This window comes from Passer domesticus, chromosome 4 (assembly GCF_036417665.1).
Source record: "Passer domesticus isolate bPasDom1 chromosome 4, bPasDom1.hap1, whole genome shotgun sequence".
Classification (NCBI taxonomy): domain Eukaryota; kingdom Metazoa; phylum Chordata; class Aves; order Passeriformes; family Passeridae; genus Passer; species Passer domesticus.
This window is the reverse complement of record NC_087477.1, coordinates 65,972,909-65,984,565: the sequence shown is the minus strand read 5'-3', so window position 1 is coordinate 65,984,565 and position 11,657 is coordinate 65,972,909. Positions and strand designations below refer to the sequence as shown.

The 11,657-nt window shown below is 41.1% G+C and overlaps 1 protein-coding gene across 10 annotated transcripts in view; it reads right to left on the bottom strand.

Moving 5' to 3' along the window:
• Positions 1-3,758: 3,758 nt before the first annotated feature.
• LGI2 (leucine rich repeat LGI family member 2) overlaps positions 3,759-11,657 on the bottom strand; it is a 39,605-nt gene continuing 31,706 nt past the window's right edge. For all 10 annotated transcript variants that reach the window (XM_064418488.1, XM_064418490.1, XM_064418491.1 and 7 more), the window contains 2 exons: positions 10,249-10,413; positions 3,759-7,779 (listed from right to left, as the gene is read on the bottom strand). In XM_064418488.1, the coding sequence (XP_064274558.1) occupies positions 6,962-7,779; positions 10,249-10,413 (983 nt within the window). In that variant the 3' untranslated portion in view covers positions 3,759-6,961. The remainder of the gene's footprint in view (positions 7,780-10,248; positions 10,414-11,657) is intronic.

Sequence of the window (11,657 nt, the reverse complement as noted above, 5' to 3'; positions counted from 1 at the left end):
GTCAGAAAATGCTGTCAGCAGGAAGAGGAGAATATGGGGACCCAAGAAGACCCCTGGGCTTCAGAGTTTGCAAATAAATAGTAGGCAGATGCCATTAACCAGAGTGGCTGATTTAACTTGTGTTTTCTCTGCCTATTTCTAACTTGCTCTCAGAAGCATCCCAAGTAAACCTACACCATCCTGTCCTCATTGTTTTCCATAAAACTCTGAAAAAACTTTTTTCCGTACTGCCAAGACAAAAAAGAAAGAAACAGAAAAGAGATATTAATCCACATGCAGCTCTCTCCATGCATGTGCCAGCCCAGGCTCCATCATGTTGACCCTGCCAGCTTTGGTTGGTGAGTTCTTTCTTGACCCCTTGGCCTATCATTCATGGGACTAAAATGAAGAATTAAGTGTCAGGGCACACCTGCAACTGGAGGATGAGTCAGCCCCAAGGGGCTGCTGAGTCAGAACAACTGAAACAGCCACTGAAGTTGGAAAATGAGCATTCTTGTACAATCCAGTGCTAATGTCCAAGCAGGAAATAGAAATGAACTTTGGAACAGAAGTCAACAATTACAAATGAATAAAAATGGGAGGAATGATACCAGAAGCCCTTCATTCTGGTGATGTCATGGTACCCAAATGCCCTTCAGAAATGCAAATTGCCTACAATGTAATAAAAAGGGCATTTTCTAGAGTGTGCAGAGCTTGCATAGTTTAATTAAGCATAAACTAGGGTGACTCTTGAAAGGAAAATGATGTGGATTGCATTCTGTGAGTGACCTTGGAAAGGCAGTTATAACTTTCTCTACACAGCAATTAAGTAAACTCTCACTTCATATGCTATCACTCTTATTCCTTTCCTTTATTTAGAAACATATATTTTATTCTCTCAGATTCCCTGATCTCACACTGATTTATCTCTGTGCTCAGAAAATGTGATTTGTTTCCCTCAAGGTAACTAAACATTTGTCTACAGCCTCACCATCTCTAGTTTTCTAATCTCTGCTTCAATATTGCTTATATTAAACTTCTGGCACCTGCTTTTCTTGCTTTCCACCAAATTCTACCTTGTCTACTTCACTGACATGGCAAAACTGGCATAAGGAGATGCCTATAGAAATTTCTCATCCAGTCTTTCCAAGACCAACCTAGTGGCCTTCTCTGATGGAGTGATTGTGTCAATGGACAAAGGAAGAGCTACAGATGCCATCTATCTGGACTTCTGTAGAGGCTTTGACATGGTTCCCCGCTACATCCTTCTCTCTAAATTGGAGGGAGATGGATTTGATGAGTGGACTGTTTGGTTGCATGATCACATCCAGAGGGTTGTGGACAATGGGTCAATGTCTGGACGGAGATCAGCGAGAAGTGGTGTCCCTCAGGAGTCTACATTGGGACAAGTACAGTTTAATGTCTTCATTAATGACATAGGCAAAGCAATCAAGTGCACCCTGTGCAAATTTGCCAATGACACCAAGCTGAGTAGTGCTGTTGACACAACTGAAGGACAGAATGTTATGCAGAGGGATGTGGACAAGATCAAGATGCAGGCTAAAGGTTCAAGACCAAGTGCAAGGTGCTGTACCTGGGTCATGGCAACCCCCAGAATCAATACAGGCTGGGGGATGAAGGGATTGAGACCAGCCCTAGAGAGAAGGACTTGGGGTCACTGGAGGGTGAAAAGCTGTACAAGAGTCAACAGTGTGTGCTTGAAGCCTAGAAAGCAAACTACATCCTGGGCTGCACCAAAGTAATGTGGCCAGCAGGCTGAGCGAGGTCATTCTCCACCTCCACTCTGCTCCAGTGAGACCACACCAGCCATGTGGCTCCCAGCAAGGGAAGGTCATTGACCTATTGAAGCAAATCCAAAGGAGGGCTGCAAAATGTCAGAGGGCTGGAGCATGTCTCCCATGAAGACAATGAGAGGGTTGGTGTTGCTGGAGAAGAGAAGGCTCTGGGGAAACTACATTGTGTCCTTTTCAGTACTTAAAGGAGGTCTATAAGAAAGATAGGAACAGTTTTTGGTAGAGCCTGTAGCAATAGGACAAGGGTAATGGTCTTAAATTAAAAGAGCATAAATTCAGAGTAGATGGAAGAAATTTTTTAAGATAAGGGTGGTGTAACACTGGAGCAGGTTGCCCAGAGATGTAATGGATTCCCCATCCTTGGAAATATTCAAGGTCAGGTTGGACAGGGCTCTGAGCAACTTGGTGTAGTTGAATATGTCCCTGCTAATGATGGGCATGTTGGACTTCTCATCACACAATTCTGGGGCAAGAATGGCAATGGCTTATGGGGGAATAGGTAGTGTGGGATGGATTAGGTTTTTGTGGTTGCTATTTGAACTTCTTTCACAGTATCAGTCTCTTGTTTTGTGGGGTATCTAACATCATGTGGCCAGCTGGTTTTGTTGATTCCAAAGGTCAGTTTTGAAGTCAGTTAGATCATCAAGCCTGCAGTTTCTCATAAAGGAGGCTGACTATATGTGGAATGCAAGAATTATCAAGTGCCTGGCTTGCTAGGAAGTAAAAAAAGAAACCCAACCAGTGTTATAACAGCTCAGCTCCATTGCTACTGAGACAGGGAGTGAAAAAGAAATCTCAGTAATTCCTGGCTGTGAGCAGTGCTGCCAAGAGGGAGCAGTGGCAGCAGCTCATCTCTCTGGGCCAAGAGAGAGTGGGACTGAGGGGGTGAGTGGGACTCTTACAGCTGTTCTTGCACATCTGCCTTTATCTTGACCTTTCAAAAATACCCTGCTCTGTCTTCCCCTAGAAATTTGCAGGAGTGACCATCCTGCACTGCTTTTTAGGAATGCTTTTCTCTTGGTATCTTGCTATGACTTTCAAGGAGTAATAGATACTTTTCAAGGAAGATTTGAAGAATGTGGTAATGGATGGGAAAAAAAAGTTCTCCTAGCAAGGGCAAAGAAAGCAGGGGAAGGTAGACAGGGAAACAGTGCTGATTTGCAACTGATGTTTGAGCTGTGATGGAGTTTCAGTGAACCACACTACAAGGGCTGCTGACTCATAAAAAGGTGGAATACCCAAAAGGAAAGCAATGATCCCAGCAATTGCATCCCATTGTGATATGTCAGACATGTCTTTGATTGCATAAGGCTATAATTAGTTACAGAGAGTTGTGCTATTTCTGAAGAACTAAGAGGAAACAAAAGAATTATCCTCTGTCTTAGTGACTAGTAGGATCAATGGACAACACTCAAGGATTGCTTTAAATAAAGTGTATTCACTGCTGATAGATTTACTTTTTTTTTTCAATTTCAGAATAAATGTCAATGATTCAGTAGAATTTAGCAAATCCTAAGATTTTGTTTTGCCCAGAGCAAAGATCTGAAAGTCTTGGAAGTAATTTTAGGACTTGGTTCCTATTTACTCAGCATGTAAGAAATCCACTTAAGTATTTAAAGTATTTTTTTTTAAATTATTTTGAAAATCAAGATCTCTTTACTTTGTGGTAAGAAAGAACAGCTCATGAACGAAACTCACAGCAATAGCTGCGTTACTTACTTGCTAACACTAGATGGGGTGTAAGGAAAGAGTGAAGGGGAAAATCGGGGAACAGCAAAACCTTGGAAGTCCAAACTATCTCAGGCACAGAAGAAAGATTTAACTAATCTGAGCATGGCTTTCTCCACCTTGTCGAAAGCCAAACCGATCATAAATAGACAGGGACCCGTTTGCCCACCCTGTCAATTCCTCTGGCAGTGTAGATCTTCGCAACGTGGATATTTTAACATGTGTGCCACACCACTATTAGTCACATTAACTGCATTTTATTCATATATTGAAAGAGTACATACACATGTCAGTAGCATAGATTGCATCAGCTCCTCTTTACTAAAAAAAGCTCAATGTATATACAACCTTAAAATGCTCCTGCTATAGCTAATGCATATTAAATCAATGCTTATATAAACTAATGAACTTTACATAATTTATGTATTTTAGAATACATTAAAAGTTATCAGTGGCATGTTCTGTTATCCTTTTTCACTGTCCTGATCGTCTAACATTTCAATTAATTATGAATATGCATATTTTATTTACCATTCAAAACAATTTCTATTACAGAATATAGGCAATGGAGACAAACCATGGTTGCATTTGGAAAGGTAGAAAGGATTTTCAATTATTAACAATTTCTGTTTTATGCCTGCATCCTGCAGCTTTTCCTTGGGAGCAGGAAGAGCAGAACAAGGCTCTTTTTGAGGTCTTGCCTTTGTTTAATCCTGTGAAAAGTACCATAATCTTTTCTTAATTCAACTGGTGCTTTTTGTCCTCGCTCTTAGCTGCTTTGACCTCCTGTGCATGAGCTCAGCAGAACAGGCAAGCCAGTGTCTGGCTCCAGGCTCTTCCTGAGGCTAGGAGGGATGCTGAGCTGGGCTTTCTGGTCAACCAACACAGCTACTCAACAGAAGCAGCAGCCTGCTCGCAGAATTAATTTCCCTCACTCTCTTCTTCTGGTCCCATGTGAATGAGCTAGACTCCTGTGGATCACTTTATCCTCTTTATTAAGCCTGTCTCTGCAGATACCATTTTAATTTAATCCAACTTGATAGCCAAGTCTCAAAATCCCCTTGGCTCTTGAAACAGTACAATCTCCTGGTATTCAATACACAAGCCTTTTTCCAGCATCCTCTTGCTTCCCTTCAAGGATCCAATTTCTCTAAACTAGCTTTTCACTCTGACTGATGCCCCTTCCTGAGTCACAAGAACTCACAGTTGAGCCCTAAAATAAAGTGCTGGTGCACTGAGAAATGCCACCCTCATCAGAGTATCTAACTCTAGTGAAACTTGCATGCTTAACAGAAAAGCAATACAAAATGCTTTCCCACAACATAGGCTAAATAAACGTTGCTTGCCAGCCATATCCACTTTAAAAAGTAAACTGGAAACATAGTAAGAAATTTCCTTCACTGGCAGACATGAGTGTCTTTGTTTTGTCAGATTAGTTAGCTTAATCCTAGGAGAGGTATTGCTAAACCCTATTGCAGAGTGTTGGTTTGCATCTACTGGTCTTGATTGAACCACTGGGACTGAGACCCCATTGGGATTCAGAGGGCAGCACTCAGTATCTCAGAGGGTGGGATGGGCCAGGTTGCCAGTGTAGCTAAAAACAAAACCAGGTTGAACAACTCTGTAGGAAAAAAAGACCCCTAACACAGAATTGAAAATCAGGATGAGTTATGTCTCTGACAGGCCAGTAATAACTTCATTTCATAGCAGAGTGGCAAAAGTTGGAGAAGACTGTGACAGGTCACTGGTAGGTTATGACTCCTCATGGGAGCTCTTACACATAATCCTCCTCTGCAGCATACTTCACACCCTGCATATTGGAAAGCCTATGAGAACATCTCTGTTTGTGATCATAGGCCATGTCCAGGGGAAAAATGTCAAACTCACTCAGCAGAAGGATGGTGAGATAGGCCTAAGTATGATGGAATAAAGGATAGTTTCCTTTGCTCCTCCTGCTTTATGCAAGACCTCCGTATTATCAAAGGCAGCAATGCAACAGCAAGACATGATAAAACAACCTAGTAGACTAAGTGTTATGGAAATGTAAAGAAATATCTTGTGTAAGTGAACAAAAAAGAGCTCTGATTATTTTGGGCAAGAGGGGCAAAGACCCTTTCCTGGAAAACAGTCCCTTGCTGTTATCTTGAGAGAGGCTCTGTGTGCGAGGATTGTCCCGAGTCATTAGGATGGCTGAATGGCTTGGTCTGTAACCAGCCAAAACAACAACGAAGCACAGTTTGCCCTCATGCTCCTCTTTAACCTTCAATGGATTGGCAATCTGGCAACAGCCTGCACTCACCCAGTGGAAATCTTTCTTGGAGGTGGGATTAGCTCTAGTCTGAAACAGCTGCACCAGCTTGGTTTCAGATGACTTGGTGATACTGAAGTCACAGTTAGACTTTAGCCAGAAGGAGGATTTCCTGAATACAACTTTGATGTCCCAAACCTGAATTTACTGCTAATGAGCTGTGCTGTGTGGTAGAAACCCTAGGCAATAAATCACCTCACTGAGTGCCGAGGAGCTGCAACCTGGGGTGCATCAATGTCAATGTGTTTCAGGCAAAGCTTAAGCCCTGCCTTCTGGAATGAGGGTTCACAACAAAGTAATATGTTAAACACCCAGAATCTACTGGAAATCATCAGGAAAAATATGAATTAGGGCAAAATGGAATGGATTTCTGGAATACCTATTAAAACAGAGAGTGGGTGTGACTTGTAGTTGATTTGTTCGTGGCATTATGAAGACCTCTGACATTTTCTGTCTGTAATAACTTGTTAAGATCTCATGGTCCTGAAGAGACACACTATTCCTAGCTACCTACTTACTGTGGGCTGGGCTACTTGTTATGCACAATTTATTGCTGAAAAAAGTGAATAATGGTAGAAAAACGGCAATAGATTTTGACTCTCCCTTCAGTCTGCAATGAATTATAATGATGTCTTGGATTTACTGGGAACCAGAAAGAAAGATTTTGAAGAGAGAACTCAGTGTATTCTAGAATGTTCCTGTTTGCTTTTACAATTCATCAGCAACCACGAAGAACAGGCTCTAATATTAAAACTACACTACTAAAATGTTACTTTAGGAGTCAAGATCATTTTTATGCTTTGTATGGCTCACTCTTCATTTTCTTTATGAGATGTTCAACTCAAGGGAGTTTGCTGGATTAAATTTAGGTCATTTTCTTAGATGTCAACATTAATTCTAATGCACTGCACTCCTCTTTGAATGACTGCAGATTGCAAAGTGTCTTTGAAAAAGGATAAAATGGACATGTCATGCAGAAACCAAGTAAATGCAGTCCCTGATTAATATGCAAGTTTGAAAAGTTCAGAAAATGTCATCATACTCCATAGGTGCACCTTGTTTTTGGAAAGGTCTCTTTTTGTTTTGTTTGCGTATAAATGTCATTCTACATAAATTTCACTCTAGCATCTTTTCATAAACTCAAGTCAATGATGATATGTTCAAATATTTGAGTGTTTCCTTTAAAACTAGAGGCAAAGAAAAAATCTCTTCGATCTGTTGACACAGCTGTGAAAGACCGTGGTGCTTGCACGTAGATTTCTTTAAATAATCTGAATATCTTCTTTTCACCATCCCACTGGTAAATCTGGGAGAAGGTATAGTCACTTCCCAAGGCTAGGTAATAATTGTTCTTGAAGGAGAAAGGCTGCAGTGTCATGGCTCCCCGGGATGGAAGAGCCTGTATCTCCACAAACTGTTTGCTATTCCATTTCATAACTCTGGAGTCACCAATGAATCTTGTGAGTGTGATGTAAAGGTCATCTTGTATCCTGAAACTCTTCACAGCCAAGACATCTTCCATGTTGGGGATTTCACTGTGTGGGACAAACTTTTTGGAGGCTTTGTTCCACTGGAGTATAATGGGCACCTGGGAACGGCTAGAGAGGATTAAATGTGATTTCCCGTCTATATCGAGAAACTCAGCATCAGTGTCCCTGAACCACTCATGAAGAGACTGATACGAATAAAATCCTTTGTTATTCCACTTATACACTGTTGACAAGCCGGCTTTCGAGCTATCTGCTATGACAAAAAACATTTCACTGTCTATCTCAAAAAGCTCTATATCATTTGGCTTGGAAATGCGAGATTCTTCAATATCCTGGAATTTGACAAACTTCGTCCAGCTTTCATCAAACTTGTAAATGTGTGAGCCACCAAAGAGCTGTGCCACCACCACAAAGACTTGGTCACCAACAAGAACAGCTTTACATCCCACTATAGACTGACCTATAGCCCAAAGAAAGAAAACAAAACAACACATGTATTAGCACAGCACAAACTACACTTTACACCACAGATATTATTACCACATCACCCCTCCCCATTTTTTAAACCTGCACCATCTCATAAGTCTGTCTTCTGCTACATGCCATCAGAGTGTCTTTTCAAGCTTTTTAGTTCCTACTAACTGGAGAGATGACTTGACCCACCCTGCAACATGTGCAAGTATGATGCATCATAAAATTCTGATTCCTTTTTTTGCAAAATACTTTTTATTTCTCTGTTTGTTCAAGCTTAATTATTTAAGATAAATTTTATTATTTTAAAATGACAAGAGTTTTTATCTTGTCGTTCATCAAATATCTGAAATCCTCTTATTCTTGTAATCTTTCTGTCTTTAGTATTTTTCTTGCTCCAGAAGGGTTAGAGTCAGTTTTTTGCTACTGTACATAGAAATATTGATGCACCTTGTGGATATATCCCCTGACAGCAGGATGAAAAAGATAAATCTAACTCTGTAGTTTGTGTTAGGTATTCTTGAGGTTTTGTTAAACTAGAAATATTTAGCAATATTGCAGTTGCCAGATAGATAAGATCAGGTTATGGTCTGTCTTGAGAATGTCAAGTTGCACTAAACAAGAACCACATCAAAAAAGCAACAGTGAGACTATTACAAAAGGTGTTTTTGGAAGCAGAGAGGAATTCCTCTGTGAAGCACACAGTTTAAGTGGAACTATAGCTGCCCAAGCTCCCCAGTGCATCCTTGGTCAGTCACTACAGCAGATTTACCCTGGCTCCTCTGCTGGTCCCTCCCTGTGGCTTTCAGAGCTGGCCTGGGATGACCTGCCACCCTCGCAGTGTAGGAGAGCTGGGTGTACCTTCACCTCCAGTACAGCAAGGGATCTGCAGCACAGGCATGAATGGTCAAGCTGATCATCCAGGCTCCTTCTGATCTAACTTAGTCAAACACAAACTCTAGAAGAGCTTTCACCTGTCTCCTTCTGCAGAGGACAGCAATGATTTTCGCTTCATGTTCACTCTAAAGGCAATCTTGACAAGTAGCTCAGCTCCAAAAGCCCATGTTGTAAAAAGAGCTAAATTTAGATATCCAAATGCCAAGCATATGGTAAGTAGTGAAATTCTCTGTGGAGCTGGCTCCAGAGCTCTACAGAACACTCTTCAGTCTCTGCAGGAGGCTCTTTATGTTCCTGCATCCCCTGGCAAAAATTAGGCTCATGTACATTTCAGAGTCCAGAGCTCAGACCTTCCAGGAGCAAGCTCTGAGTGTGGAGCTAGGACACAAATCCTTTGCAGAAATGTCTCCTAATCAAATCATTCAAAGGAAGGTGAAATACACCTGGAAGTGTGTATCTAGTGTTTGCTATCTTTGCAAATGAGTCGAACTCTCAACTTCATTTCCAGAGTTTTTCTAGGGCTCAGTTAGCTCTCTCTGAGCTGTTGACTTCTCAGTTTACATCCCTGGTACATATTTTACCCTAATCTACCAAAACACAATGAAACCTAAAAACCCAACATTTTTTGTTTCAAAAATTTCTTGACAGAGGGGTAGCTTCTTGCAAGATTTTGTTAGTGACACACACAGCTGATTTGAGAGGTAAGTGCTTGCTGCCTTTGTAGAATTCCACACCAGAGGAGGATGCAGCATACTCTATGTCTCCCAAAATATAGGTGAAAAATAATTGATCACACACAACAAGGACAGGAGGCAAAGATGCTCCTTTGATAATTTAGCTCCTGAGTATTCAAATCCTCTGTATTGGAGTATCTGGGAAAACAGGCAGCAGACAACAGCTTTGAAGACTCTGTCTCTGCTGTCATGGTGTGACTGGGCACCACAAGTGTTGGTTAGGATCAGAATGGTTGTTAGAAAATCAGCATTAGAACATCACCTGGCATCCACACAGGCTGTTTGGTCAGTAATCTGACCAAGATGTTAATTGATCATATTTGTAAATTGAAAGTAAATGCTGAAGCTTTACAGCACATCTCTTTAGGTAACAATCACAGTTTAAATATTTCTGTCATTTTCAGCTGTCTTCCTGGTCAGCTCACCCTACAAGCATCCTTCAGACTTGTTTCCTCCTACATGCAATAGATTGCTTTTATATTTTGTAGGCACTTTGGCAAGATCAAGTGCTCCTTCAGCTTCTGCTTCAACTCGCTGTGTGATTGAGGCAGTGAATGCTAAGCTGGGCCAAGGTGTGACATTTATAGCAAGTGTTTGTGCCTTCAGAAAAATTTCAACATTGGACAAAAAAAGCCTAGTTTATGTACCACAGTAAGGTTAAATGTGCATGTATTAAGAAGATGCATTACTCCATGGAGTCACTCATGTCCAAACATCACTCACTTCAATCCAAATTCAACTGAGATTCAGGACAAAACCCAATAAACTGATCCCATCTACAAATCTTATCCAGTTCATCAGTGGCTGGAGTCCCAGTGTTGATATACCTGTGATATTGTCGTAACTCCTGAAATTCATTTCAATGTGATCCCACTCCAGCACCATGCAGTTCTCCATGCTGGGCTGTGCAATAGCTACAAACACATCATTCTTTGAGTTGAACGTATCCACTGAAACAGACTGGTAGGGCAAAATCTGGTGGACAACAAAATCTAGAAACATACATTTGTGACAGTTAGGATGCATCCTTGCTGGAAACACAGAGTAAGTGGTCACTGATTAGAATGATGTACACTGAAAAATGAGTTAAATACTCTGGATTTTGTATAACACTATCATGAAGTATCAGTACTCATGCTAGGCATGCACTAACAGGGAAAGTGTCTCCTGCTTTAGGTATCATGAACTGTTCTCTGAAAATGTATTTGTCAAGGAGCTCAAATATGTGAATATCGAAATAATTCAGATTTTCCAGCCAGGCTGGCTACTATCAGTGAAATTTAGAAGTCTCTTTCCCCACAGCTGGAAGTTGCTTTCCCGTCAAGTGAAATGGCCTTGCTAGAATCACATTCAAGCTGAGAGACAGCAACTACCAGCTGAAGTCCAATAACTTCTTAAGTCATGCAAATTTAATCACTTGCAATTTGTGTTATGCTAAACCAGGCAGAAAGTGAAATGATATCTGAAGTTTGCCTGGGGATAACCCCATTTTGCCTAGACCATAGACAAAATGGTGTAATCAAAAACTCAGTTAACATAATGTTTTATGGGGCATTATAATGTAGTTTAGGCTTAAAATACAACCAACCTGAAAATTACTATCCAGTGGAAAACTTGTGCTAGACAATAAGACTGAGAAATCGGAGCAACCTGCCTTTGCAGACTTAACTTGAAATTTCACCCTGGAGTACGTCAGCAGTCACCACAGAACCAGTCTGGGGCAAAGTGAGGAGATTTGGGTCTGAGTTTGACATTTGACCAGACAGCTGTGCAAGATCTCTATTATCAGGGGGGAAAAAATGGTGTAGCAGAGCTGGCAAAGCACTCAGGTCTAAAGTGTGGTCAGAGGCTTGCACTGAAGTCATGTATGGATATAGACACATAGAAAAGGAAAGGCATCTTCCCTATGATGGCATTTCTGTGCAGAACCATGCATTGCTCTGTTTTTAGCTCCATTTGCTACATGCCTTCACCATGCACTGCTATGTTGGAAGGGCCTGAGCATCCAGGGATTTTGGTGAAATGGTAATTAAGTCCTCACTCGAGTCCCTTATTTTGGTGCATTATGAAATAATTGCTTCTGAATGAAGAACCCTCTGTTTCTGCATGCTTGAAAGCCTTGCCCTTGAGGAGTTGCACTTGTGGAGAATAAAGATAGATGACTACCATTAAACAAACAGAGCAGATTCCACAGCTGTGAAAGAAATGACAGTCTTCATTCTTCGAGGGCTATTAT